Source organism: Oryzias melastigma, linkage group LG3, assembly GCF_002922805.2.
Source record: "Oryzias melastigma strain HK-1 linkage group LG3, ASM292280v2, whole genome shotgun sequence".
Classification (NCBI taxonomy): Eukaryota; Metazoa; Chordata; class Actinopteri; order Beloniformes; family Adrianichthyidae; genus Oryzias; species Oryzias melastigma.
In genome coordinates this window covers 15,794,501-15,820,928 of record NC_050514.1, presented here as the reverse complement: position 1 = coordinate 15,820,928, position 26,428 = coordinate 15,794,501, and the positions used below count along the sequence as shown (strand labels likewise).

Genomic DNA, 26,428 nt, shown 5'->3' with positions numbered 1-26,428 from the left:
GGTTTCAATTTGGTGTTAAATACACAAGATGTTGTATCAAAAATTACTATCCAACATACAGTACAATGAGGGCATGAAAAGTTTTATTTAGTAAAATCTGTATTTTACTGATAATTTCTTTTTGTGGGTTGATGCTGTTTTTAATTTTTGTTAGTAATTTGTATAATTTTAATCTTTCTTTTGGTTTGTGAAGCAGTTTGGTACCCTAAAGGAGTTATACAAATAAAGTTGCATTGATTCATAAAGAAGTACAAAAGTTTAAGTCTATTTCTGTTTGGTCAGAGGAGTCACATGCAGGACTTTTCTCATTTTTTTCTCTCCTGCTTCTCTCTGTGCTGTCAGGTGATGACTCAGCATATCGTTGGCAGTCCCAGAAAGCGTGGACACGAGGATCTTCACCTCCAGAGCTGCGGTGCTTTGAGTTCCTCCCCTTCCCCATCCATTCGCCGCCCTAAACATCTCCCACAGAGAACCAGCTCCCCTGTTGACCCACAGGGTTCTTCTGAACAAAGCCTTGAGTGCAGAGAAACTATTCTCTGACCACTGTCCCAACGTGGACTTGGGCTTAAACTCTGAGAGCATTCCAGGTGCAGGTGTTGCTGTCCTGTGCAGCAGATCTCTGTGGAGTATTTCATAACTCTCCAGAATTACTATTTTTTTTTCTTTTGCATGGCGTGATTGCAGCACAAAGCAACTGAAATGCCGTTGTACCGTTCCTAGTGCCCTGTGAGATCATGCCAAGTCTTCAGCAGAAATGGTAGCAAACTCACGCAGAGCCTGCCAGTGTCTGTCGTGGCTTCTATCTCATCAGAAGAAAACAAAAAAACAAAAGAATGTCTCTCCCCTCAGGTCATCTTTTGTACCGAGGTTCATCTGTCCAAAGGGAAACAAAGAAGCAGCTGGGAAGTTTGAAAAACTGTGACCGTGCAGACAGTATCATTTCTTGTTTTCAAACAGAAACAGAAGAAACGTGTTGTAATAAACTGTGACCTGAACTGATAGGGCATTACTAGCCATTGTCCGCCGACTCTGTGGGATTGTTAACGATAGGGTGATGAATATTTTGTGGTTCAAGAACATGACAGATGTGGATTATTTATCTTACCTCATTGTGTTACAATTCTTATCAGTGTAACAATAAAATATGCATTTGTATACAGGGGTATGTGTTTTGATTTTGTCAATTTTTAACAATTAATGCCAGTTAACAGGCCTTAATTATGAAATGCAGAATTTAAAAAAGAAATGTGGTTCAAGAAAGAATAAAAAATCAATTATTTCTATCTGTATTGTAAAAGCCTGCAGTGATGGACTTTTCATCATATGAAATGCATTGCCAGAATAAATGAATGAAAGCTTTTAGGGGTGCTACACCTCCCTGGTTATGTTGTTCCTTTCTTTAGAGAAATCTAACTCTTTAAGAAATAAGTTAAATACAAAAAAGTATTATTGAAACTCTCAGCCACTGCGTTCCATCAAGATAATGAAAAAAAACATGTAATATATTTGATTTTTTTTTTTTACTTTTTACCAGCACAAGATAAGGAGCGATTGAAAACAATAGATTGTTGAGTTATTTTAACACCTTTTTTTGCTATCACTCTGTAAACATTTGGGAACTGATTATACCACTTGTATGTTTATTTGTACACGTTTTTTCATCTGTATAGCCATTAACATAGTAATAACATTTTTGGTTCTAAAAGCAAAAATGTCAAGGTTATCGGCTTTGCGTGAGGTTGAGTCTAGCGTATTTGTTATTTGAATTGTGTTACATCGAGTAAAACCCTACCCCTTCTCCTAGTGCAGCATCTCCCTGCACTCCTATTTGCTCTTTGGGCAGCTGTGGTGCAACGGTAGAGCAGTCGACCTCTGATTGGAAGATTGCAGGTTTGGTTCCCGTTCTGCGTCCATGTGTTGAAGTGTCCTTGAGCAAGACACTGAACTCCACATTCTTGATTATTGGTTGGCGCCAACAGCGTGTACATGGATGAATGACATTGTAACTGTAAAGTGCTTTGGGCCTTCTAAGAATGTATTGACCATTCTCTCCTCCCATTGTTGCACTTTTTTTTAACAATCCTGAACTTCTTCATTCCAGCACCAAGTCTCCTTATCGTCTCTCCTTATTTCATACCACACATCAAGTCCCTTACCCCCAGTCTCCTGACCCATTTTAAATACAACTGTCCAGTAATGTGGGAGAACCTCCTGATCAGTTTTTAATCAAAAGCCTCTTCTGTGTTCTTCAACTCCCACTTCTGGGTCCCCATCTTTACCATTGTCATCCTCCTCACAACCAATCATCCTATACACCACCATATGAAAAAAAATGAAAAAAAAAACTTTTTATTTGAGTGCATACTGTAACATTTCCTCAAGAAATTGATGTATATTGTAATAGAGTTTAAAACATCTACTTAGGTAATACATTTTTATATGAAGTTTTAAACCATAAAAAATATATATAAAAAGGAAAATGCAAGACCCAGTTTCTTAAAAAGGAAGCAAAAGAAATGTTAAAGTGTAACACGTCTAATATAGCACATCAGAAAAAACAAAAAAAAAAAAAAAATGACACAATGATGAAGCAGACCACTTTAGAATGTAAGGTAGTTATTAGTTAGGTATCTGCTTCCGGTCTACCATGAATCAACCAGAATATCCAGTCTAGAAAGATTGATTTTCCCCAAGAAGGTAATTTTTTAAAAAGAATTTTAATACTATTGATATTGTATTTTCAAGTAAAAAAAAAATACAGTACAATAAAATTACATTTCACGTTGACTGTATGTAAAATGTCAGTGACGTTTCACCTTTCAGCTTTTATTTTGATAAGCTGGTAGCACAGACCGGAAGCTGGTCTGGGGTGTCAGTACCTAGCTTCCTACAGTGTGTTTAGTATTTTTGGTTGGCAGCAAATTGTTCAGAGCTCAATTCAATGTATATGTGCGTCGAATTTTAATAGTTGTACTTTAGTAATAATATTTTTTAACCGGAAAATTGACTTTTTATCTGACAGCTGTTAAAAATCTTTGTGCATCATCGGTTGCTAGCTCGTTCAGGGTGATTAGCCAAACGTTAATTTAGAAGCTAACACGGTCAGACTGATCATTTTTGATGGACACTTTGTGATGAAGGGGGACACGGACGCCTCCGTGGTTATTCCTGCACCAGAGGACCTGCGGGTACGCTTTTGAGGCGGCATTTGCCTGTATGCTGTATTTGCTCCGTCGCTGTCACAGCGCCGCGTTGCTGTCTACGTCTCGTTGCCTCGTCTTGTGTCCAACGTTGCCAGCTGGGCCAGGCCACGTCCCCGCGGGCGGATTGACCGGCCAGCGCTGGAGCAGTTTGTGAAAGGATGCCGGGAGTGCTAAAGTGAAAAGGGAAGTGCATAGTCTGGAGGGGGGAAATATGTGAACAGCCTTCACAATTCATGGCTATGTAAATGTTGTGTTTCCCGACGGCTGCCGCATTCACGGCAAGACACGTACACGGATGTGCTTAACCTCGGGACGACACGCGCACACAGCTCAGTAGGCTGCACAAACGACCAGAAGAGAAGTAACGTTACGCTCGGGCTGTTTTGACATGATCGGGTTTGGTGCTAACCGGCGTGGGGGCCGGATCCCGTCCTTCATCCTCGTCTTTTTGATGGTGATCATCGCCATACTGTCTTTCAACTACTGGACTGTGTCCAACAAGCACGGCCGCTTGCTGGACGAGCTGGCGGAGGTGCAGACGCAGGTGAAGCGCACGGACGCGGCGCGGAGCCGGCTGGAGAAGCGGAACTCGGAGCTGATGGTGCAGGTGGACTCACACAGGAAGCAAATCGACCAGAGGGATGGAGATTACAGCGTCCTGGAGGGTAAACTCCAGGCCCGAGAGGCGCACATAAAGAAGTGCACAGATGAGAAGGTAAATTAAGCTTTTGATTGTATTTGTCTCATCTGCCGGAGACTTTATAATCAAAATTGACTAGTTTTTTTTCTTCTGTATTTGCTAAAACACCCTTTTTCTTCATGATTGAATTCAGGCAACCTATCAATTAAATCACCCTGACACCTGTCAGAAAATATATTCATTCCAACATGAAAATCTTTTATTTAGATGACTTTAAGGGTGGTTTCATTCTTGTGAGGCAGGTTTAGCCACTCTTCGTTTAGCTGAGTAACTCGCATTAACTTTTCACAAAGCTTTTTCTAACCCTTGTCTTGTGCAGTGATTGATCTCACTGGTTTTACTGGGAAGTTACATCAGTATCACCCTAGATTAGCTGCTCTGCAGATGCTCAAACAATGCATGAGATAAAGTTATAATATTACAGTAATAAATAGTTTTTTTTTCTTGCCAGAGGCTTAGGTTTAACCTAAATTCTTTATATTTGTTTGAGGATATCAGTGATTTGCTGCTGGTATGTTGGTGTAGGTTTCATTCAGTTTGAAGAACCTTATTCCCAATAGAAGGTCATGAAAAAACTTGTATAGAAGAGTCAATGGACTGACAAACATCGCACTAAATGAAATTTAAGACCGCCTGAGTTATCAAAAAATAACTCTTACAAACCTGGACTACCTAGCAAAGCAGGTGTCAACCTACTTTTTATTTATTTTTTGTTATAGAATAACTTGGGATTCAGTATTTGGAGTTTAATACCTGGGATTTCAGCATCCGGATCTGTCACTTCAAGCAGGATAGACACCTTCGTCAACACCCCAACCCTTTGTCAATAAAGATCTGTGCCACATACAGCGGAGAGTCCTTCAACCAAACCCACTAATCATTGCAAATATTATTTACTGTGTAACCTTTACTCACCATTTCATTGCTCTAAACAATGGAATGTCGTCTAGTAATTATACAACTTTTATTGTTTGTTTAATGCATAAAACAAAACAAATTAAAAGTTTGTCATTGTAACAAGCAGCCTAGAAGAAAAGTCTACATTTCACATTACTTGTGTTTATCCAAGGACTCTTAGAAGCTTGTTTGTGTTTACCTGACTTGACCTCTGGACGTTTTCATCCACAGATGAAGATACAAGATGATGTCACGGCCCAGATGACTGAGATACAGAGACTGAAAGGTACGGCTGGCCAACAGAGGGCGCCCTGGAGCAAAGTTTGATGCTTAATGATAACCTGTCAAGAAAAGGGTCATGGCTTATTTAACAGATTTACGTCTCGTCTCTACTAAATATGTGTTTGCACGTATGGTGGTGTTTCTACAAATAGAGCAACTAAAGGAGCTGAAGCAAGAGTTCATGAAGCAAGAACAGCAGCTAATAGAGGTGAAGAAAAATAGCACTACGTTGGAGAAAAAGTTGGAGTATGAGAGGTTTGTAGTTCTTCATTTTTCACTTGACAGTTTACACATCCTCAATTATGTCTTTGTTCTCATACACAGTTGCACGGGGGGTTTCCCAATATACTACTTATTCAGACAATGTTGTCAATGGCTAAAGTACAAGGCTGTGTGAGAATTCACTCACAACTCCACCAGTTGGTGCACTATATAGAGCATTTGGCATGTTGTGGGAGTGTCTAAATCTACAGAATCCAGTAAACAGGAAATTTCCCAGAAGTATGCAAAAAAGCAAAAGCACAAAAAAAAAAAAAAAACGTGTGCATCAATGCTTACTAGATTGGGGTGAATATAGACAGTTTGTCATTTGAAAAATGGCAGAAACGAGTAGCTTCAGGGAGGGGAGATTATAAATACATTTTTATAAATCATAACAGTTATCAACATCAGAACACAGAGGATTCATAAATATTCTTTCTAAAATATTAATATTTATTGGGTTTTACTTCAGTAAATGGTTGACATATTTAGTTTTGGGGAAAAAAAAGTAGTGAGCATGGCGTCCAAAATGAATAAGATAAGAAGCTACAATTTTAATCTAAAATATGAATAAAAAAGGAAACATGCTTTCAAATTGGTCTCAATTTTGGATGTACATGGCCATATAAGGTCTTAAATTTAACTTGAAGAAACCTTTAGGAGTTAGGAAGTAGTGAAGGGTTTTGGACCTAGCCTAAATCTCTAAGCACCTTTTGATAGGCTAATCAGGACAACGCAAATTATTTTACAAAAAAAACATCCAGAGATAAAAAAAAAGTAATGAATATTCCAGAGGAAGCTTTTCCTGGGATAAGTGCAGCAGGTTACATGTTTTTTCCAACCTTTGTGGGGGACTGTAAAAAACCTTTACTAAGCAGTTGACTTTAAATATTGAATATTTTACTAGCCACTGTCCATGTTATTTGTGTTTACAAAATATTCTACATGGTTTTAGGGTTAATTTGTGGCTTTGCCAAAAAAAAAAAAGCTTTCAACTTTAGTGGTGGAAGAAACAGTTCTGCAGACATAATCTGAATACTCCTTAATACAAGGTATGTTATTCATGTCGGAATAGAAGGCATAAAATGATTATCTGCCTCACTTTTCCGATGCTTTTGTGTTGACTAGTTTACAGTGTGGGCGTCAGATTGCAGAACTGAAAGGAGAGTATGAAGAAACTAAAAAGAGCCTGGAGGAAGAAACATCCAAGCGAAAACAGGTCAGTATTTGATGAAAACCTGGTTAGTAATACTATCCATCTTTTAACATCTGAGTTTAGTCAACTTTATATCGTATATTAAGAACTTGCGCATTTGTTTCAGATCAAATCCTCCCTCTTTCATTAAGCTCATTTCCAATTCTTATTATTTTATTTCCTATTTTCATTCATTTCTTTTCTTCATCATTTCTTCAGAGTGTCATGGATGGCCAAAAGGGTGTCGTGATAGGTAGGCATCCAGGTGAAGCACACGGTGTGGACACAATCAGAGAGCGCCATCCAGTTCCCACTCACCGACATGACAGACAGGCCGACCTAAAAGGTAGTTTTCAAACACATGAAAGTTAATGTTTATTTATTGTATTGAACCAAATTATATAAAACCTGCAAGACAATCATTCAAAAGGTGTAAGGTGACAGCGTTTATTTATCTGTGAATGAATCAATGTGCTCTGTTACAGAAGAAATGGGCAAACCTGGTAGTGATGCTGGCATGCCTGGTATTGAAGACAGTGAGGTGGGAAAAATTGATGAAGTCCAATTTGGTAAGTAATACATTTAAACAAGAAACATTTTGTTTGTTTGTTTTGCTTGTCTTTTTATAAAAATAGATAAATATAATGGTCATCTGTACTATCTACTACTGTTCCAACTGAGGCAGAATTATAATAATTCCAACACAACTGCTATAAAATGTGCTTTATTAGATGATTATAAATACTTTTAAATGTTTTAGTTGCTAGTCTTAAATCGGCAGATACTTGAGTCTAAAAAAATGAAAGCAAATGCCAATTATCCACAGCCTTGAAGAAACCCGCCATCACTCAGAAGCACCCTGATGGCCCCAATGTGGCAGCTGAACCTGGACTCGGAGCAGCTGATGGTCCCGGAGGTCAAGGCCTGTTGCTGGACCAGCCCAGACTCCAGCTGGAAGGAGCAGAAGGCCGAGCTGAGGTGATCGGGGCCCAAGCTGTTTTCAAGCAGCCTGACAAGCCAGTCGTTTTTGAAGAGAATAACAAAGCAGGCATGAAGGCGGACGAGCTGGGAGAGCAACAACGACAGGTTCAAGGTTTGATGCTCACCACATTCAAATACTACAATTAACTCAATCCTTTAGAATCTGACTTTCCCATAATTGGATGTCAAACGCCACAGTATCTTGCTGTCTAGCTGGTTTGAATTATGTCTTACAGAAGTGTAATTGTTTTGCATCAGTTTTTTTTTCTGACAGTTTCTCTATTTTTAATTAGTTCTACGCTCTTATTTGTAAAAATAGCTTTTTCACACAAAGCTGTTTCTGCAGCCCAGTCTTTAATATCTGTTTCTTTGACAAATTAGAAATTGTATGAGCTTCTGTAAAGACTAAAGACATTGACTCTGGTCGGCAAGGTTTAGATTAGTTAAAAAGTGAACTAACCAAAGCTTAAGTAAAGCAGAGATGCTGGCCTCATGTGTTTAAGACTGGAAAAAAAAAAAACAGTCCCCATCTATACACGGTGTAGGGAGGAGGTGAAGGCGTTTATCAATGTTTGATTGATGACTATGTGTGGGACTTTGCCGCAAAAACCCCAAAAAGTGGGAATTTATGTGGCATTCAGCACCCAATTGTAACAGCTTGAAGCATCTTAATGTGACATTGTTTTGTGTTTGTTGTATTTTATGCAAGTCAGTACAAACTGGAAGGATTTATTTGTCTTGGATCGTCAGGTGATCGTGTGTTTGCTCGTTTTTGGCAGCTCCTGATGATGCCAAGGTTGACAGTGAGCACTTAAAGAGGATTCCTTTACCCCCCAATGGTGCTCAAGTGCCCAATCCCATACAGCCTCACCGGCTTAGAGACCAAGCTCCAGCGAGGCCTGTTCACCACCGCCAGAGTGAGTCCCTGTAGTATGACAAATACTGTAAATGGACATTTGGAGTTGGTGGTTGAGAGTTGGTGATTCATGTTTCAGTCACTGGATCCCTCAAATCTGACCAAAGAGAAGAAAGTAAAGAGTGATTTATGTTGGTGCTTTAAAACAGCTGTAGAGATTTCTGTGGTGTTATTAGTGTGAGTTTTACTGTACTTAATAGAGTGCAAGTCATTTGGATTTAGCTAGAAGCCATGTTAGGGGAGTTGAGCGAACCCTCACCTGGCTCCTAGATTTTCTCTACCTGTGCCTGGCTTCAATTTACTGCTTTTCCTCCCAACTCTCTTTTAGGTTTAAATGTTGCCCACCTTCATTAACCTTTTGGTCCTCCTCCATGCACATGCTTTCATCCTTAAATCTGACAGCATTCAATCTTGTTTACATGTCAGAATTAGCTCATATTGTGATATTTGGATGGATGATGCCATAAAGGAGCACACTGTACATGGCTTTATGTTTCATTTTGCTTATTAACTGTTCAATTTAAAAAACTTTCTTTTGTTCTCTTTTGACACTTTGTCTTAACAAAGGCACAAGAATCGCAAACATAACTCCTCCTTCTGCTGATAATACTTGCTACAGCATTATTTAGATGTAAACAAAGGGTTATTATCATATGTTTCAACTTTTTCCTTCATGCAATTTATATAAATATTTTCATAGAATACTCTTTCACAATATTTGGCTTCCATAGAGGTGCATTATCACCTCCAGTGTGTCTCAGTTTCAACATAAAAGTGCTGCTGAAAGAACAACTGATGCCTCGAGGATACTAACCAACCAAACCAAGACGTTTGCTGCAGGGGTGTGTAACTGTAGAACCATAAAGATGATTCAGCAAATAACTTCTCGACAAACTCTTGTTAACAGTTTACTTTGTTGTCACTCGACCCCTCAAATCCAACGTAATCGTCTTTTGTTTGCTCGGAAACACCTCCACACAAATCTTGCCCACGCTCTCACTTCACCCTCTGTCTTTCGTCATCCTCAGCCATTCTTTTCTGCATTTATCATGCAGTGATCCACTCCCCCCACCCCATCACAACTGCCTCTGCTTCCCTCCCCTTCCTGATGAGGCCCTTCTCTGCCTCCTGCAGGCCGATTCTTTGATGAGAATGAGTCCCCAGTAGATCCGCAGCACGGCTCTAAGCTAGCGGACTACAATGGGGACGATGGGAACGTGGGTGAGTATGAGGCCGACAAGCAGGCCGAGCTGGCCTACAATGAGGAAGAGGATGGTGATGGTGGGGAGGAAGACGTACAAGGTGAGGCGTACCTGGGGACCCGGACTGCCTGTTCTAATGTGTATCCACCATTCCTCCCGTGCTCCCTTCCTTCCTCTACCCCGTCCCGCTTCTGCACCACCTGAATTCGTCCCATGTAGCTCACAGTAACCCTGAGTTTGCTCCTTGAAACATCGGAACCACTGAATGGTGGCAAAACTTTACACGTGAAGGTGAAATTAAGGACCAACTGTTTGCATTTGTTTCCTCCATTTAAGGAAAGCGTGACCCTGCAACTTATGGTTCTGTGAGAGTATTTCAGCCTCCATGTAGTATTTGGTGTTGTGCCTGTGTTTCTGTGTAGCCAAACCACCTGTCCATGCTTACCAAACATCTGACCCACATCTAGACCACTAGATATATCTATATATAGCTCACTGTGGTCCTGTATCTGTGATCTTTTTGAAACATTGAAATGCATGCTTGTGTTTTTCTTTTGTTGGGATTGCTTCCTGTCTTTGACTCAATTTGTTTGAATTTATTATTTTTGTTTGTATGCATCTCCGATGACTGTTTCATCCATCCAAACATCCCAGTGACTTCTTTGTCTGTTTTGACTCTTACTTTCAAATGTGATTTTGAAGTATTCATTTACAAAAGCCAACCCTTGTTTACAAAGAGTTTAAAAAGACTTTCTTCACAAAAAAGAAACCCATTCTTTGTGTTTTTTTTTTCCTCTGCAGATTATGATATTTTCTGCGTCTAAAAACTGCTAATCATTCTGCGGCTTTGTTTTCCCAGACGATGATGATCGGGACATGCAAGGAGACCGGGCTGTGGATTATGGGAAAAGACGTCAAGCCAATGACATTCTTTGAATGGAATCATTCAAACAGCAGTCCGACCCTGTCTAAGTCCTGGAGGACTACTTGACAAAATAGTTTCATGTTTGAAGAACTCAAGGTGCATTCTCCATGTCATGGACTATTTGACGGAACACTAATGAATCCATTTTGAATACTGTTGTATAACAAAGAAAATTTCATGATATTTTTCCTCAGCTGCAATAGATTTGCAAACTGTTAGAAGTTATGGCGTTAGATATACTATGCTGTGCTGTTTTTTTTTTCTTTTTTTCTTACTGGATAACTGCATCGGTTTGGAATAGAGGGATTTACCGAAGGCCATTGAATCACATCTGAACTTTATGGTTGTTGTTCTTTTTTTACATTTTTTATCTGTTTGCATCTGCTTATTATAGACGAATGCTTCCTGAAATGTTTATGAAAGACTAATGTGGCATTCTGCCTTTCTAACATCATTGGGACTCTTATGTGGATTTTTTTTTTTTTTTTGAACATGAGTGGGAACACATTTGCCAAGGACTCATCAAAAGGCCTATTAAATCTAACTTTTCTTTTTGTGCTGGACACTCAAGTGTTCCTTGTTCCTTTTTTTTATTTTCTCAAATGGCCTTGCATGCAGTCGAAACTTTCAAGTAAACTGAGCAAAACACTATTGCTGAAGCAATACGCGGAGTGTGCAGCATCTACCAAGCACACCTGGAACTCTCAGACCATACTTCCGTTCAAGAGCTCATCATATAGTTGAACTTTTGCCATTTGTACTGAAGGAGCCCAAGTTATCACCTTTGGGTGGGAGGGGATCTGTTACCTGAAATAAGCTATGTTTGTGCAACCAGGATACATGATTTCCTATGAAAAGGCACATTGAATGTAAAGTAATTTTATTAAAGGTGATGCCATGTCATTTGTCAGTTGATTTAGTCAGGGAATATATTAGTTAAAAAAGATAAACTCTATAAATGTTGTGTTTTTATAATCTATTGTTTTTCCTTTTTTTAAGATTACCCTCTAAACTGTGATTTTGGTGCATGCTAGAATATGTTCAAAAGCAGTCGTTTTTTTATTATTATTTTTATGAATGATAAAAAAAAAAGAAAATAGATGTACCGCCGTTTTATGGAGAGCATTTGTAGCTTGTTGTGATGTGTTGGCGGCTGCCTTGGCTGGAGACGGCGCTGTGTTTGTGGAGGTAAGAGGGGGTGTGTCTGTCCCATACGGGTATCTGCTTCGGAGAGCCTGAGCAGAGGCGGGAAATGGCGCCTGGTAACACAGCGGTGTGTCATCTGAAGACGGCGCTTGAGCGGTAGAGACGCGGACAAACTACAAGCTAATTGCAAAAACAACCAGTGCCTGTGTTGTGATGGTTTAATCTGCCTTGAATCGCTATCTGTACATGCAGCGGGTCACATTCAAGTAAGTCACTAACGTTAACCAGCATGTTATTGCATCTTTCCTCGGTTTGCGGTTATGGAATGTCGGTTTACGTAAGCGGGGAATCATTCCACTTCAAGCCTGGGAGCGTGTTAGCCCGGTGTAGTTTTCAGGAATGCTCGGTGGTTTGAAGCTAAGCTAGCAGTGCTAAGCTAAGGACGGCTGAAGTACGGCCTATTACGAACCTGGCTAATTCCTGGTTATCTAAACATGTCATTTAAGATTCACATTACCCTTTAGTATAAACGGAACCGCCACATTAATATCCACCCACGTGTTAGTTTAAATTAATTAACAAAACATGTGAACAGCGAAAGCCCATTACGATCAATCGCAAGGTTATACGTGTTTGTGAGCGCTGAGGCTAACGTCCAAATATGGCATTCCACTACTGAGCTTTAAGATGTGTACGTTAGCCTGCTAGCTACAGCAATATCCTCTAATATTGTGGGAGAAACCCCGTTCAACCAGACATTAATGTTTGTTCGATACGTCAGCTAACATAAACATTTACGCCTCTAATCGAAAATGACAAGTTTAGCAGAGAATCATGGTAGCGTCACGATAGAGTGAGCTTTGATTTAACGGTACATAAATTGTGATACTTTTCATTGTGTGGGAAATTATAGGACAATTTACCTCAAATAACGAATCGGTATTTTCAATACACTACTCACGTTAATGTTAATGTTTTTATGCATTCTTGGCTGACTAGCATGTTAGCGTTTCTTGCTAAGGCAGCTGCATTTACAGCAATCGTAAACTAAAGTGTCAGCCTTTACAAACATCCACATGCCACATATTTTTCTTTTATTTTATTTTTTAGTAAATTCAAACTGTTTTCTGTCAGCTTCTTTCGTGTTCGGTACATTAATAGCATTAGCTTTGAAGCTTGGCAGCCACTGTAGTTTACAGATGTGTTGTTAGGTGAGGTTCAAGCTTATTTTTGACTCTGACACTGTCCAGATTTGAGACATATTTGTCAGCTTGTCACTAAACTGTCCTCATCTTTTGTGAAGGCTGGTTAGATGAGCCATCGGAAGGCCCATTTGTCGTCAGTCTCTAGCTAGTGTCTGCTAGCATACTCGTACAGTTGCACGGATGTTTCTATTTCCCGCTCTCTTGCTCACACCTAGCCTTATGCATGAAGCTGGGCTTGTATCGGATTGTCCACAAAGGTGGATGTCTGCAAGACATCAGCCTTTCTGTGACTACATGGATGGACAAATGTTTTAGACACGTGTGAAAATCAAGTAAAAACAGAAATGTTTACAGAAATTAGTAAAAACACTGTTCATGTATGCATTACATGCCTATTATCACAAATAAAAAACGTCACTTGGTCAAATGTTATTATAAAGCTTTTCATTAGAAAATAAGGCTGAATCTTACATGGAGTTATTTAGCATGATGTGAGTAGAGATCACATGCTTTGAAAAAACTAGGAAGAATAAAACTTTGCAAGACAAAACACCATTGCCGGTTAGTACTCTATGCAAATGATTACTGTAAAAACTTTTAAAAGATAATACAAATTGAAAAGATAATTTTGTGGAAAATGAACCATAATTGTGAAATGAACACATATGCCTTAGGCTTTCTTTTGCTTGATTATATTAGAAATGGAATAAAGAAAATCAACATTTCATGGTTAATATGAACTCCACGACCTTTTGATGGAAGTAAAAAGTGGCATTCCAAATGTATGCTTTTATTTTGTAAAAGAGGCTTGTATCTTTCTGCTATAAGAGCACTTCAGACAAGATGAGAAAACATTTTTTTTCTGCGTGTGTACTTAACTATCTAAAACTCTCCCAACCTGACTCCTAACAGCAATTATTCCTAGAAAATGTCAAGATAATGATAAAAAAAAACATACATTGTGTTGGCAGGTGTTAACAAGAATCTGGTGAGCACAATATGTGTTTTTTTTGTTTTCTTTTTGAAGAAAATATTGTAATATTTGCAGCTGAATTTTTTTTTCTTGTATTGTTAAATCCTAACACAAAAGCATTTTACTTCATTCGTTGACAACACCTCTGCTTATCGCGTTTTGCTTTAAGAACTCTGATAAATCCGTATGCCATTCTTGTCTGTTTTGATGACCTGAACTGTCAGTGACTTTTGTATTTATTTTAAGCCTTGCATCTCCCCCTTCTTTCTGCTTGGTAGTGAGTACATATTCACTTGTGTGTTTTGGAGGTATAGAATCTAGCGGCGGCATATACACTTGGTATGTTTATGACCGTGCCGCTGTGCCAATGGAAAACAGATGTTGAAGAGGACATGTACAGTATGCTGAATGTATATTATGTAAAGAGCGTGTGGTGTGTGAGTGTTCATGACAACTTGGGGATATATTCGGACACTTTTTTTTTTTTTGTTATGTAACTGAAAGCCTGGCATGCTTGACAGTTAATGTAACTTGTTAGAATTGTTTTGTTCGCTGACCGATGAGGTTAAATTACTCAGCTACATAGCATGAATGTGTTATTGTTCGAATGCTTGGAAAAAAAAATACTGTACCAAAGAGAATGAAGACAGCTGTGGCTGCTGTGATGCTCTGAAGTAAGTGAAATTGGAACTTGAATGCATCCAGATGTTGGCAGGAAAAGGTCCAATGTTAGTAGTTCTTTGCACATAGATTTACCCCAAAGACTTCTCAAGGTTAAAGAAAAACAGAACAGCCTTCATAAAGTGTTTTTTTTTTTTTTTAAACCAAAGTAAGCGAGATGGTTTTTATTTTGCTCCCCGTTGTCTTGATTTCTTCCGCCATCTCTCCTTTTGTTGATGTTTTTCCCCGTTCTGTTCTCTTTCTGAACAGCCTTTCATGTGACTGCTGAAACGATGAAGCTGAGAATGCGTAAGGCGTCTCAGCAGCCTATCCCAACTCTGGCAAGCCGCTCATCCCGAACCAAGAGGAGGCATTCAGAAGTTGAAGATGACCCACCCACCACAAAACGAAGTGGATTGTTTTCCACCATCAAGAAGTTCATAAGAGGAAATACTGTCAAGGTAAATACCTTCTTGGAAGATAAAACCTTCAGCAGCTAGCATGGAAATAGTTGGGGTTTTTTTGTGCATAATATTAGATTTAGTAATGTAAACTGAACAAAAAGACAACGTGAGCACCTACATAGATTTTTATATCTTACTTTTAACCCTTTAACACCAGAGCTTTAGCTCCAGTGTTGACATTCTTTTGACTATCTTTTCAATCGTTTATGCAATTATCATAATTCCCGCAGACTCTGAAGCGGAGTAAAACAGCCTTTTGCAGACGTGCAACACTTCATAGTAGTGAAGTGCTTACACAATCAACATAAATCAGCTCATTTCTGTCTCAGAGAAAGTGGTTTTGCGTTGTTGTGTTTGTTATATATGTTGCACATCGATGCAAAGGTAATAATGAAAAAAATCTGCATAAAATTAGCTGATTTCCGTTGATCGGGTGAAAAGTTGAAGAGTTATGATGTCTTAAAAAGCCTGGGTTAACTTTGACATCTTAGGCTGGTGGTCTGTAACCTGTGGCTCTTCTATCTCTCCATAGTGGCTCTCTGGTTAAGGAAAAATAAAACAATAGTATTTTATTTTTAAAGGGTTACTAAATTAGAATTTACTTAGATAGATAATCTATGTAAGGATTTTTACATCCCTTCTGACTTGAAGAGGTCTTGTTTGCTCTATGCTTCCTGCAGATCTCAAATACTAAGCAAAACTTTGGTAAAACTCTGATCCTTTATTAGTTTAAAGCACATATATTCTTAATCTGTCCAGAGCTGCACTGGGATGATCCACTCTGGCACAAGTTGTCTTTTATTTTGAAAGGAAATCATACGATCTTCTGTCGAGCATAAAAAATAACTTCACATGTTGAGAAAATTCCAGTTTCTTTTTATATTTCTGTTTTTATTCATGCCACAAAAGAAGCACAATTCATATTTATTATAAAAAAAATACATTATAATGAATGCGCAACAGTATTAAAATAAAACTTTGCAGCTCCTGCTAGGTTTTGATCAGTAGAAAACAAGCTGAAATGGCTCCTTTGCTGTTAAAGGTTGCAGAGTCCTGTCTTAGATTTTCACTGAAACTCATTCTGACCACTTTCAAAAACATTTCGTTTTGTCTGCATTTACATCTGCTATAAACAGGAGGTTACACAAACTGAAATGTTGCTCTGCTTTGTGGCAGATGACTGCTTTAATATCTTTTTTTTTTTTCTAAGTTTTGGACACTTCTAAAGAAAACGGCCTGCTAGAGACCATTTAGCTAAAAAAAAAAAAAAAAAGATTATACGCTTTTTTCCAAAAAAACATAAATCCTAGCAGTAATAGAAGCCGTTCTCATTGGTTGGGACACACCGCTGCCACAATCAGAATTACCCTTCCTCCATGAATGAATACATGTTGAACCTGAACCTGGTTCGAGTAACCCAGATGTAGAATGTGCTAGGTTCCATGATTCAACAATGCACTGACTCTCTAGGTCTCCGAGTTCTGCAGTCTTGTTGCAAAGTGTCATGTTTCCCAAGAAATGTCTGCTGGAATGCAGCAGCTTGTCCGAGAACTCAGACTGGTCTAATTTTAGCTTTTAGCTCACAAAGCTGGCGTGCAAGGACAGGAGTTTGTTTAAAAAAAAAAAAAAAAAAAAACTAATGGAAAAGTCTGCTTAGCCAAGAGTCTTTCCAAAAAGGCAGTGTTTTTAAGGTTTTTGCATCATTTCTATAATGTTGTTACCATATTTATCTGAATCCAAATCATATTTAGATTGTTAGATAGTATCTAATTCCTGTTACTCTCATCAGGAAATGCTTGCACTTCCTAATTCTACCTAAGTCTTTACCATTCAAATACTAAAATGAGACATATATTTTAGTTGGTACTGTTAAATATTAATGTTGTATTTTATTTAAATATGTTTGAATCTGTTAGTGGAGACATCATCTGCTATCTTTATGAATAGGATCGTTCTCTTTTCATTGAAAAGAAAAAAAAACACCTGAGGCGTCGCCATTTTTTTTTTTTTTACTTTTTAAACGTCAACATGATCAATGTAATTCCAGCAGATTTTGAAGGAGAAAAGCGGCCGCTTTTCTCCTTCAAAATCTGCTGGAATTACATTGATCGTCTTTAAAAAAAATTAAAATACATCATAGGACAAACACTGGAGCTCTGGTGTTAAAGGGTTAAAAATGTGTTTTTTTTTCTTTTCTTTGAAGAATGATCAACCTGTAAAATCTCTCATTTTAATCATTACATTTAAATGGCCACTTAAACAATGTTTTTCTTTCACCTTCACTAAATAATTGCTGCTTTTTGTCTGTTTTAGCATTTTATTGTTTTAAATTTCCATACAGATTTGTACAGCTTGCTCTGCTTTAAAGGTGTGTGGAGTGGAGGGGGGGGGGCATTTTGGCAGCATTGTCAAAACATTTTAGAAGTTTGTTTATGTATGACTGCATTGTTTTGACATCATGTCATGCATCGCTCAGATTGATAAGATTACACAAACACCCACAAGTTCCTGAATTTTGCTCCAGAGGTGGCGGTTTCTGTAACGCACTCTGCATTCCTCTGATTTGTAGATTTTTAAGTTAGCAAGCGCTTTATTTATTTTTTCTCTTGTTCTCTTTCCCTAGATACAGCAGGAATGCCCAGCCAAGAAAACTCGCTTCCACTGTGATGTGGACAACAACCTCATCACGTCCTCCCCTCCGAACACCAACGCACCCCGGAGGACAGTAAGCAGAGTAGGGAAGAAAGGCTCCGTCAATGGATGTGAGTGCCGCACCAGCGAGTGGACAATGGACGCAGTATCGTTTCACCCTTTCCTGAACATGACAGTTTTCCTCTGCAGATGCAACCAATCATGACAGGAGTAAGAAGCCCAATGGTAGTTTGGAGGAAGCATCGGCTGTTGAAGTGACTGCCAGCCCCCCAAGAACAACCCTGCTTGGAACTATCTTTTCTCCTGTTTTCAACTTCTTTTCACCAGCTAAAAATGGTAGGAAAGTGTGTGTTTACACCTGCTAACATAGTTAGAAATATCCATATTTTGCTCTACTATAACAACACATTTTTGTTTTTCTGTTTTAGCCTCTTCAGGCTCCGACTCCCCCGACCAAGCGCTGGAGGCGGAAGAAATAGTCAAGCAGCTGGATATGGAGGAAGTGGTGGAGATGCCCACCAGCACGGTTACACAGGAAGTGTGTGCCACCACCCACTTCTATTCCAGCGTATCACACCTGCCATCTTTACGGCCCCCCCACATGCTGGAGACGTCTCCCACCATTGATGAAGCAGAGCTGGAAGCTGACGCTGACCTTCCCCCGCTCACAGGTAGAGGGCGCTGTTGGCAAAGCTTTTGAATATTAGGATTGTTTGTTTAAAATAAATGGAAATGTTAACGATTGAATTAAAAGTGTATGTATTTTTGTCTCTTTTCAAGCTCCAGGTTCCAGTCCTGAAATGACGTATGTGGATGTTCCGCCTCCTGCTGTTCCACCAGAGGTTTCATACGAGGAGGACTGGGAAGTCTTCGACCCGTGAGTAAAATATCGCTTAGTCTGATAGTATTTCCCACTGAACAGACGCTGTAGAGATAAGGTAGTGGGTAGGGTTGTGGATCGTAGCTCAGGTGGTGATCCGATTCAATTCACAACTCAAACCACGATTCTTACTTATAAATATAATGTTTGTTGCTATGTGTATGTCATTTTACTGAATGTATGAAAATAAAAAAAAATGCAGGAGAATAGAATGAACAAAACTGATAAAAAGACAAAGATTTAGTAAGAAAGAAATTGCTGTTTTTGCTCCTGCCTTGTTCTGCGTTGTCCTGTGTTCTGCGTTGTGTTGGTTTGTTTAATGGAAGTGTATGTGTTCGCAGGTATTTCTTCATCAAACACGTCCCTCCTCTGACCGAAGAGCAGCTGACGCGTAAGCCAGCATTACCACTGAAGACGCGCAGCACACCCGAGTTCTCTTTGGTCCTCGATCTGGTTGGTTTTAATCTCCTTTAAAAAAATATATATATATATTTTATCAGTCTTAACACTTAGAACACACAAGCAGAGAAAATGTGTCATGATGGGAATATTCTCTCCTTGCTTTGTAGGATGAAACGCTGGTTCACTGCAGCTTGAACGAGCTGGAGGACGCAGCTCTGACCTTCCCTGTCCTCTTTCAAGATGTCATTTATCAGGTCAGTGATGCCCTCATACAAAGTCTTTTTCTTCCTCTAAATGTGCCACTAGGGGGTGGTAGAATTTTTTTTTTTCTAAAATCCAGTAACGTAGTCAATGTGATTCAAAGTGCATTTAAGTTGATAAAAGTTGCTGTCTTGCTATATATTTCCGTGTGAATCTAGAACATCTTAACGGTTATTGTACTCCTCTGTCTGCCGTAGGTGTATGTGCGCCTGCGACCATTCTTTAGGGAGTTTCTGGAGCGCATGTCTCAAATATACGAGGTAAATATTATCCTTCCACTGCAGCCAGTAAAATAGTTTTGCTTGAATGGAAAAGTTTGACAGTTTTCATTTTTCTTTTCTAGATAATTCTTTTCACAGCCTCTAAAAAGGTGTATGCAGACAAACTGCTCAACATCTTGGATCCTAAAAAGCAGCTAGTAAGGTATGGGAGAAAAAACCCGAGGACAGATTTCAATTATTCAGTGGGTTTTCTGACTATTTCAATGTGATGAACATTGAGTTCTGTACTTTTTCTTGTTAATTGCAGACACAGGTTATTTCGAGAGCATTGTGTCTGCGTCCAGGGAAACTACATTAAGGACCTCAACATCTTAGGCAGAGATCTGTCAAAGACCATCATTATTGACAATTCACCGCAAGCCTTTGCATATCAGGTAAAACTGCACAGACGTCTGTATTTATGTCCTTCATTCACAAATCTAACATAGTTTTATGCCAAAAGGCAGATGGTAAATGATATATTGAAGGTTTTTGTCTCAATAAGATAGTTTAATTAAATTCAATTGCTTAAAAAATAGTTTTCAAAACATCTATGACGGGGGTCTGCAACTTGTCTCTTTTGCCCGTCCATTGTGGTTCTCAGATTAAAAACGATAAAATGTTTTTAATTAACAAAAAATTGTGTATTTTTTTTGGACAAAGTGCATCAAATTAAACAAATCATTCAGATAAGTTTATTTTTATTCAAACCATTCACAAACAGTTGATGTAAACATCGTACTTATCACTCCGTGATGGTCCTGACTACAGTTCCCATGATGCTCCAACCATCCATCAAGCGGTACGACCTCATAGTTGAACAGAGTTGTACTAAAGCATTTTGAAACATTTTGGAGTGCTGTGTTCCACATAACTGGAAATCCGTAAGCACAAAGCCAGAATTCATTCCTAAGGTGTGTCGGGTTATAAGGCAGATTTTCTGTTGTTGAAAAATTACAGAATTTTAAGTGCATCTTATGGTCTGAAAAATACAACAAGTAGTTCTGATTTACACATTTCTGGCTGAGATGCAACGCTGTAACAAATTATGCTTTTTTTTTTTTTTTTTTCTTCTCAATGCTGTCGTTACCTTACCTTGTGCCAAATTTGCTGCATTGAGATGATCCTATACGGTACATGATGTCTTTTATTTTGAAAGGAAGTCATATGAGCCTCTGTCAAAAGTTATAAACTATTTGATATTTCGAAAAAATGTTACTTTTGTTTGTTTGTTTTTTTTTTTATGCCCAAAAACCAATAGCTTATTTATATATATGATATGAACAATAACATAAATACAAATTAGAGTCTAATTTTTCCTAAAGGGTTAAATGAGGCTATATGCCTCCGACTGGGTCATAGTCGGAGAGAAATTGACCCGACTGGCTCTTTGTCTTAAAGATTGCAGACCTTTAATTTATAATTTTTAATAAGTAGGGGTGTAACGAGTATCTGAGTACTCGGATACTTGCAATCTCCTCCTGAAAATTCGAGTATGAATATTTGCAATGTCAAAGATCGTCTATAAATGTAGTAGAGTGTAGGAAAAATATAATTCAGGAACGATGTATTCATTGCTCTGAAATGCAGAATAATGTTGGATTTCAAGTATATGAACTAAAACATCACCAGAAGTAAACAAATCTTCAACATAAAGTGTCACTGAAGCTTTCGGCTTTCAAAGTAAAACTAGCTAGTGCTTTTTTACCATTCAAAAACTGAGACTGAAGTTCCGTTCGCTAAAATAAATGCAGTAAAAAGACGCACACCGCAACATCAATTGTATTAAAAAAATAAGAATTATGGTTAAATACGTGAATCAAATTAGATCGCCACCTAAGCTCAGCTCTATTAGTAAAGGCTCAAAGGAATAACTTCTTTCAGTCTCTGTTAATTTGAAAGCTACAATTGAGGTCGATTTAAGAAAGCAGAAAACGTGCTCACAGATGTCTTTGTCAATAGCTGTCCAATGGGATTCCCATAGAGAGCTGGTTCATGGATAAGAATGACAACGAGCTGCTGAAGCTCGTTCCCTTCCTGGAGAAGTTAGTCGAGATGGTAAGCAGCCATTGTAGTTAAATGTCATTTTTAGGTCACATGCTAAACCATTAACTCCTGTTGTGTCCCGGTTCTCCTTTTTCGTCTGTCTGGGTCAGAATGAGGACGTGCGACCACACGTTCGGGAGAAGTTCCGCCTTCATGACCTTTTACCTCCAGACTGAACTCTACTCCATGAGTCTAGAAATGGGACAACAGGAAAAGACTGAAAACATGCTTGTAAAAAGCCTCTTTGGATTACAAACTACAACATTGCCATTACTTTAAAATCGGCCTTTTTTCTGTTTTTTTTTTTTTTTTTTTAAATCCACTGTTGCTTTAAGAAAAAACAAGAACTTTTAAAGAACGCATTTGTAAAGATTGGGCTGTAATGTTTTTTAAAGAGTTTTAAATGTAAGCTTATGAAAAGAACCAGCCCCAGCTAGAAGAGCCCTCATGTTTTTGAATGACTGCTGTGGAACCAGCTCCACACTAAATTCTAAGTCTTTGGTGCTGGTTTATTACCTACGAGAACTCACCTGGAAGAAGAACTCCCACACATTCTGGCAGCCTCCAAACCCGAACCAATCCCTCGGTGCTGACTCTGAATGGTGACAGACATGGACACTATATGGATGCTGGAGACAGAAGGTTTCCTGGAATGGGCTGACCTGTAAATCTGTGTGTATGTTTTACTCCCTGATGTATACACACGAGCTGATTGAAACGCTTGGGGAAGCCTACGACCTGTAGCCATTGAAAACATATGCATTCCTCTGTAGCTCTGTCAAGTTTCTAATGTTGGTTGCAGTTCTTTCTGGTAAAACTGGTCTTTCATTATTTTTGTCTTTTGAAAAAAAAAAAACAATGAAAAAAAGTGCAAGGATGAGGTAAAAAAAAAAGACCTAAAAAATGATGTTTCAAAGGTGTTTTACAAATGTTTGTAAAATGTATTTTAAGAAGGGTTGTGTGAGTTCTGTTGTAGTTTTGTTTTAAAGGAACATGGGTCTGCACTCATCACAGTCCAACGCATTCTCAAGTCAAGCCAAATGAATGCCGAATATTTGAGTTATTCTGACGGAGCGTTGAATTGGTGTGTTTGCTTCCTTGTGCACACAATCATTCTTACGAATCTTACCTGTAAATCTGACATAGTGTTATGGTTAGAGGGCATTCATTTTCAAAGTGACGTGTCAACATTAACATTTTTTTAAAATAGTATTTTATTTGTCGTCTGTAATCGGTATCCTTCTCCTAATCAAGTATTCTTGCTAAAGCGGCTGAGTTTTCTTTTGAAGTTGTACTGTGTACTTTGATGGATGTAAGAGTAGCATCATGATTTATGTAGCACATTTCTGGCAGTCCTGTAATAAAGTTTACCCATTAGACATCGACGGCCAGATTCCACACGAGACGCGTCTGGCAACAGCAGCTTTCCAGTTTCTGCTCTCTGACATTCTTTGAGTTATTACAAAAGAATGGTAACCATATGAATGTTTTTACCCCCCCAAGACTATTTTTTCCCCTTCTTTTTGTTCAATGCTTAATCGTATCTTGTGAGTAGCAGATATTCTGATGCGCTGATTGGCCGTTGAGTCCGAACTTGGGCAATCGAGACATTAGAATGATCTTTCCTGTTAGGTTGTTTGTCAGCACTCCAGTTCTGGAGAGTCAACTTCTATTGCTGGTTATTTTGGAACCTTTTGAGTTGTATCAAAGTGCATTTTGGGGTTTAAGTAAATGTGTTTGGGGTGCTTGTACAATGCTGAAAATAACTCCTCGTCATAGACTTGTGTTCTCACCACATGACAGTTTGATAGTGACAATCATAAATTGGAAATCCACACTTTTTGAAGTTGTCACTTCCCTATTTTTTTTAAAGGTTGTATTCATTTGTTTGCCGAAGTTCTGTGAAGTTTTGGTAACTTGTTTCATCCTGCTTTGCCCAAACAATCCTGACTTGTCACTGGCACAGAATCTGCTCAGACAATGTTTCTCTGCTCCGTTCTCATCTGTATTTCTGGTTGCTAATCATAAGTAAGGAGCTGTTCAGAGGTTTAATTTTTGAAAACAAAATAATGACTTATGGGCACAATTCTATTTGCTCACGTGGAATGTTTTAAAAAAAAAAAAGACATCTTCTGACTATGAATGTAAATTGTACGTGGGGTGAAGCGCAAGTGTCTTTCCAAATTTTAAAGTTCTCCTGTCGGCGCATTCTTTTTGTCCTTCCATGTTTTAATGCAAGTTTCACTTGTGACCTCTGGCTTTTGTTTTTCCCCCTCCAGCAAAGACTCGAGGTTTTAGATATCCTTCATTCAGCTCATTTTAATGTGCATTACAAGTTTATTGTACATTAAGAATTGTACAATACATGCAGCTTCTTATTTGAAAAAAAAATCCTTAAAATAAGGAAAATCTTTTTAATGTTTTTTTTTTTTTTCAAAGGCATGACATATCTACTTTAAATGTATTAATGAAAATCTAACTACATAAGATTTTTCTTTTTTTTATTTCTTGAGAATATTTGTATGTTTAGCTCAGTGTCACTGAACTGTTAGACGTAGCATGTAGACAATACGGCTTGCTTTGTTGGAAAGTCATGAATTAAATTTCAGTCATGGCGCTCCTTCTGCAGAAAGGGGGCGCTCATGCTAAAGATTTTCCTTCTTTTGTTTCAATACTTGGAAGTCTTTTTACCTGCAAGACTCGCTATCTGTGCTCAAGATGTATTTAAAAAAATATTTTAAGACATCTTTGTTATCTGTTAGGCTGTATGCTCTTGTATAGTGTGTATATATATAGTTACAATGAATTTCTGAAACAAAGTTTTAAAGTAAAAAAAAAAAAATCCTGTTCTGCACTTTCGACTTTTTATTCCTCTCCACAGTATATGATGAACACGTAATAGTAATAGCTAGGATGACTTATAATTTATGCCATTGTGTTTCAGTCAGTGCACCTGTACTGTTAGATACATCAGGTGTGGTATGAAAAGTTGTTCGATTTCACATAATTTGGAAAAAAAAAACAATTTTCAAGATATATAAGCTCTATATTCATTCAAACAAGCCTAGGTTTCTCTAGAAATACGGAAAAATGTATTTACTTGATTCTTCAAGGGGTTCAAATCTCATTCATAGTTAATATTGATTCATCTTTAACTTTCAGTTTTGTTCCTAATCACTGACTTAAAATTACTTCTGGACTTCTTTAGTAAAAATTCAACCAGTGTGACTCAGAGATAAATACTCAATAACTCCACAGCAGTGTCTCTCTAAATTTGTTAAATGTAATTTTCAGTGTCAGGTAGAAGCAGTCTGGGACGTGATTCCTTTCCTGAAACGTCTCAAGGCGAGGTTACCGTTAGCCCATGCTGCTATCGCTCCATGAAGAAGGCAAGGACAGCTCATCATCAGCTTAGAGTTTGATCATAAGTCCAGAAGTCACTTCAAAGTTCATTTACACGAAGAAGGTTCTGTTGAACAGGTTTTAAATGTTCTAACAGAGATATGTTTCATCCCAAGAAGTCACATGATCATCCAGTAAATGGTAGCGTTTTGTGAGTACTGGGTGTTTGGTGTTTCAGGATGAAATAGTAATAAAATAAACCTAGTAAAAAAAAAAAACTACTGTGCCTAAATCCAAATGGTATTTTCCAGTATCTATAAAATTGATTAATTTCATTTAGAAACTATTAATATAAGCTGATTTGATGAAGAACTTGCCTCAAACAGATCGATCTGGTTGGATCATCAATTAATCGTTACGCCCTTAGATTCTACACTTTGTTTTTTCAATAAAACTTTAGGTTACTTGTATAACTCTGGTTCTCTGAGTAGCATGGATGAGGCGCGTCTCACTATGGGATACACCCCCTGCCTGTTCCTCAGAAGCGCTCATATTATTATGCCAATCCTGATTGGCTGGTAATTGCAACGCTAGTGTCACTTCTTTCTATAAATGACATCACAGCATCATTCAAGATGAGCACATCTTCTAGCTCTATCCCAGCAAGAAGGGCTGTCCAGTGAGGAATCTCACTCATGCTACTCAAGAGAACTCAGGTTACACAAGTAACCTAAAGATCTTTTTCTTTGCATTTGTTTCACTGTCTCACTATGGGATATGGAGACTCCCGTTTTGCCAGACGAGCTTATCTCAAGCAACCCCCAATAATCAGGAACTGACCATTTAAAAGCCCGATCTGATCTTTTTTACGAAGCTTCTGGGTTAATGTAGATACAGTATGCAATGCCTGCACTTGGTAGAGCATCCACAACCTCTGATCCCCCAAGTGAGGAGAATACTGCCATATCGGAAAGAAAGAACCTACAAACTTTGACACAAAAGCGGGGTTTGGTTCATCATCACCTGACATCTCCATCCACAAAATGAGTTCATGAGGGAGGCACTCAGAGGGTGTGAAAATCATTAACACGCTTAGCTGATGCTAAGGCCAGTAAGTGGTAAAACTGTCTTCAATTAGCATCTAAGCTCAGGGCTCAAAAGGAACCATGAGCCATCCAGAACCACTGCTAAATAACCAGGGACCTGCATGCAGAAATCTGCGAACCCCATTTATGAAACAGCAGACCAGAGGATGGCTGCAAGTACACTTTGATTTTTGAAAAGGTTTTTGTTAGTCAATCAATTCTTGGAGGAATGACAAAATCGCTTCAGAGCACAGAAAAGGAATGTGTTCTTTCCTGGTACAGCTCTTTAAACACACTCCACTTGCAGTCTTAGAGTGACCTAGCGGAGGATGCTCTGGCATTCTGAATGGTTTTAATCAAGTTCATCGTGAGATTCATGCTTACTATGTAAATGTTTGAATTGGTTTGATTTTGATGGTAGATTTATGTTTTTATTTTTTTCACAGCCCTCTGCAATTTACCTGGACTTGGGACCAGCACACAGGAACAC

At 38.5% G+C, this 26,428-nt stretch overlaps 3 protein-coding genes across 8 annotated transcripts in view; all 3 read left to right on the top strand.

The window, feature by feature from the left end:
• Positions 1 to 2,575, top strand: part of fam189a1 (family with sequence similarity 189 member A1) — a 103,071-nt gene extending 100,496 nt beyond the window's left edge. For all 3 annotated transcript variants that reach the window (XM_024295004.2, XM_024295003.2, XM_024295005.2), the window contains exon 12: positions 343 to 2,575. In XM_024295004.2, the coding sequence (XP_024150772.1) occupies positions 343 to 540 (198 nt within the window). In that variant the 3' untranslated portion in view covers positions 541 to 2,575. The remainder of the gene's footprint in view (positions 1 to 342) is intronic.
• A 266-nt stretch (positions 2,576 to 2,841) lies between these two features.
• On the top strand, positions 2,842 to 11,465 carry golm2 (golgi membrane protein 2). Of its 3 annotated transcripts, none has more exons than XM_024295007.2 (10): positions 2,842 to 3,918; positions 5,032 to 5,086; positions 5,235 to 5,337; positions 6,472 to 6,562; positions 6,758 to 6,884; positions 7,027 to 7,107; positions 7,365 to 7,631; positions 8,299 to 8,436; positions 9,570 to 9,737; positions 10,497 to 11,465. In XM_024295007.2, the coding sequence occupies exons 1-10, from the start codon at positions 3,592 to 3,594 to the stop codon at positions 10,571 to 10,573; spliced, it is 1,434 nt and encodes a 477-aa protein (XP_024150775.1). In that variant the 5' UTR covers positions 2,842 to 3,591; the 3' UTR covers positions 10,574 to 11,465. The 3 variants fall into 3 exon arrangements, with proteins under 3 accessions (XP_024150775.1, XP_024150774.1, XP_024150776.1); XM_024295006.2 differs by having other exon boundaries at positions 2,844 to 3,918; positions 7,024 to 7,107; XM_024295008.1 differs by lacking the exon at positions 9,570 to 9,737 and having other exon boundaries at positions 2,846 to 3,918; positions 7,024 to 7,107.
• A 231-nt stretch (positions 11,466 to 11,696) lies between these two features.
• Positions 11,697 to 24,365, top strand: ctdspl2b (CTD (carboxy-terminal domain, RNA polymerase II, polypeptide A) small phosphatase like 2b). 2 transcript variants are annotated; one of them, XM_036210055.1, is made up of 13 exons: positions 11,697 to 11,750; positions 14,817 to 15,007; positions 17,634 to 17,772; positions 17,852 to 17,998; positions 18,091 to 18,333; positions 18,443 to 18,539; positions 18,884 to 18,995; positions 19,112 to 19,198; positions 19,403 to 19,465; positions 19,549 to 19,628; positions 19,734 to 19,860; positions 21,428 to 21,523; positions 21,622 to 24,365. In XM_036210055.1, exons 2-13 carry the CDS (start codon positions 14,840 to 14,842, stop codon positions 21,685 to 21,687), a joined length of 1,425 nt encoding a protein of 474 aa, XP_036065948.1. In that variant the 5' UTR covers positions 11,697 to 11,750; positions 14,817 to 14,839; the 3' UTR covers positions 21,688 to 24,365. The 2 variants fall into 2 exon arrangements, with proteins under 2 accessions (XP_036065948.1, XP_024150777.1); XM_024295009.2 differs by lacking the exon at positions 11,697 to 11,750 and adding an exon at positions 11,777 to 11,974.
• Positions 24,366 to 26,428: the final 2,063 nt, after the last annotated feature.

What these genes read in the sequence shown, in the direction of transcription:
- ctdspl2b (XM_036210055.1), top strand. Translation starts at nt 14,840, where the DNA reads ATGAAGCTGAGAATGCGTAAGGCGTCTCAGCAGCCTATCCCAACTCTG. An exon ending in GACTGGGAAGTCTTCGACCC is followed by an intron (nt 18,540 to 18,883) that starts GTGAGTAAAATA and finishes ATGTGTTCGCAG; the next exon opens with GTATTTCTTCATCAAACACG. An exon ending in TCTCTTTGGTCCTCGATCTG is followed by an intron (nt 18,996 to 19,111) that starts GTTGGTTTTAAT and finishes CTTGCTTTGTAG; the next exon opens with GATGAAACGCTGGTTCACTG.
- golm2 (XM_024295006.2), top strand. Translation starts at nt 3,592, where the DNA reads ATGATCGGGTTTGGTGCTAACCGGCGTGGGGGCCGGATCCCGTCCTTC. An exon ending in AGAAGTGCACAGATGAGAAG is followed by an intron (nt 3,919 to 5,031) that starts GTAAATTAAGCT and finishes TTTCATCCACAG; the next exon opens with ATGAAGATACAAGATGATGT. An exon ending in TGAGATACAGAGACTGAAAG is followed by an intron (nt 5,087 to 5,234) that starts GTACGGCTGGCC and finishes TTCTACAAATAG; the next exon opens with AGCAACTAAAGGAGCTGAAG.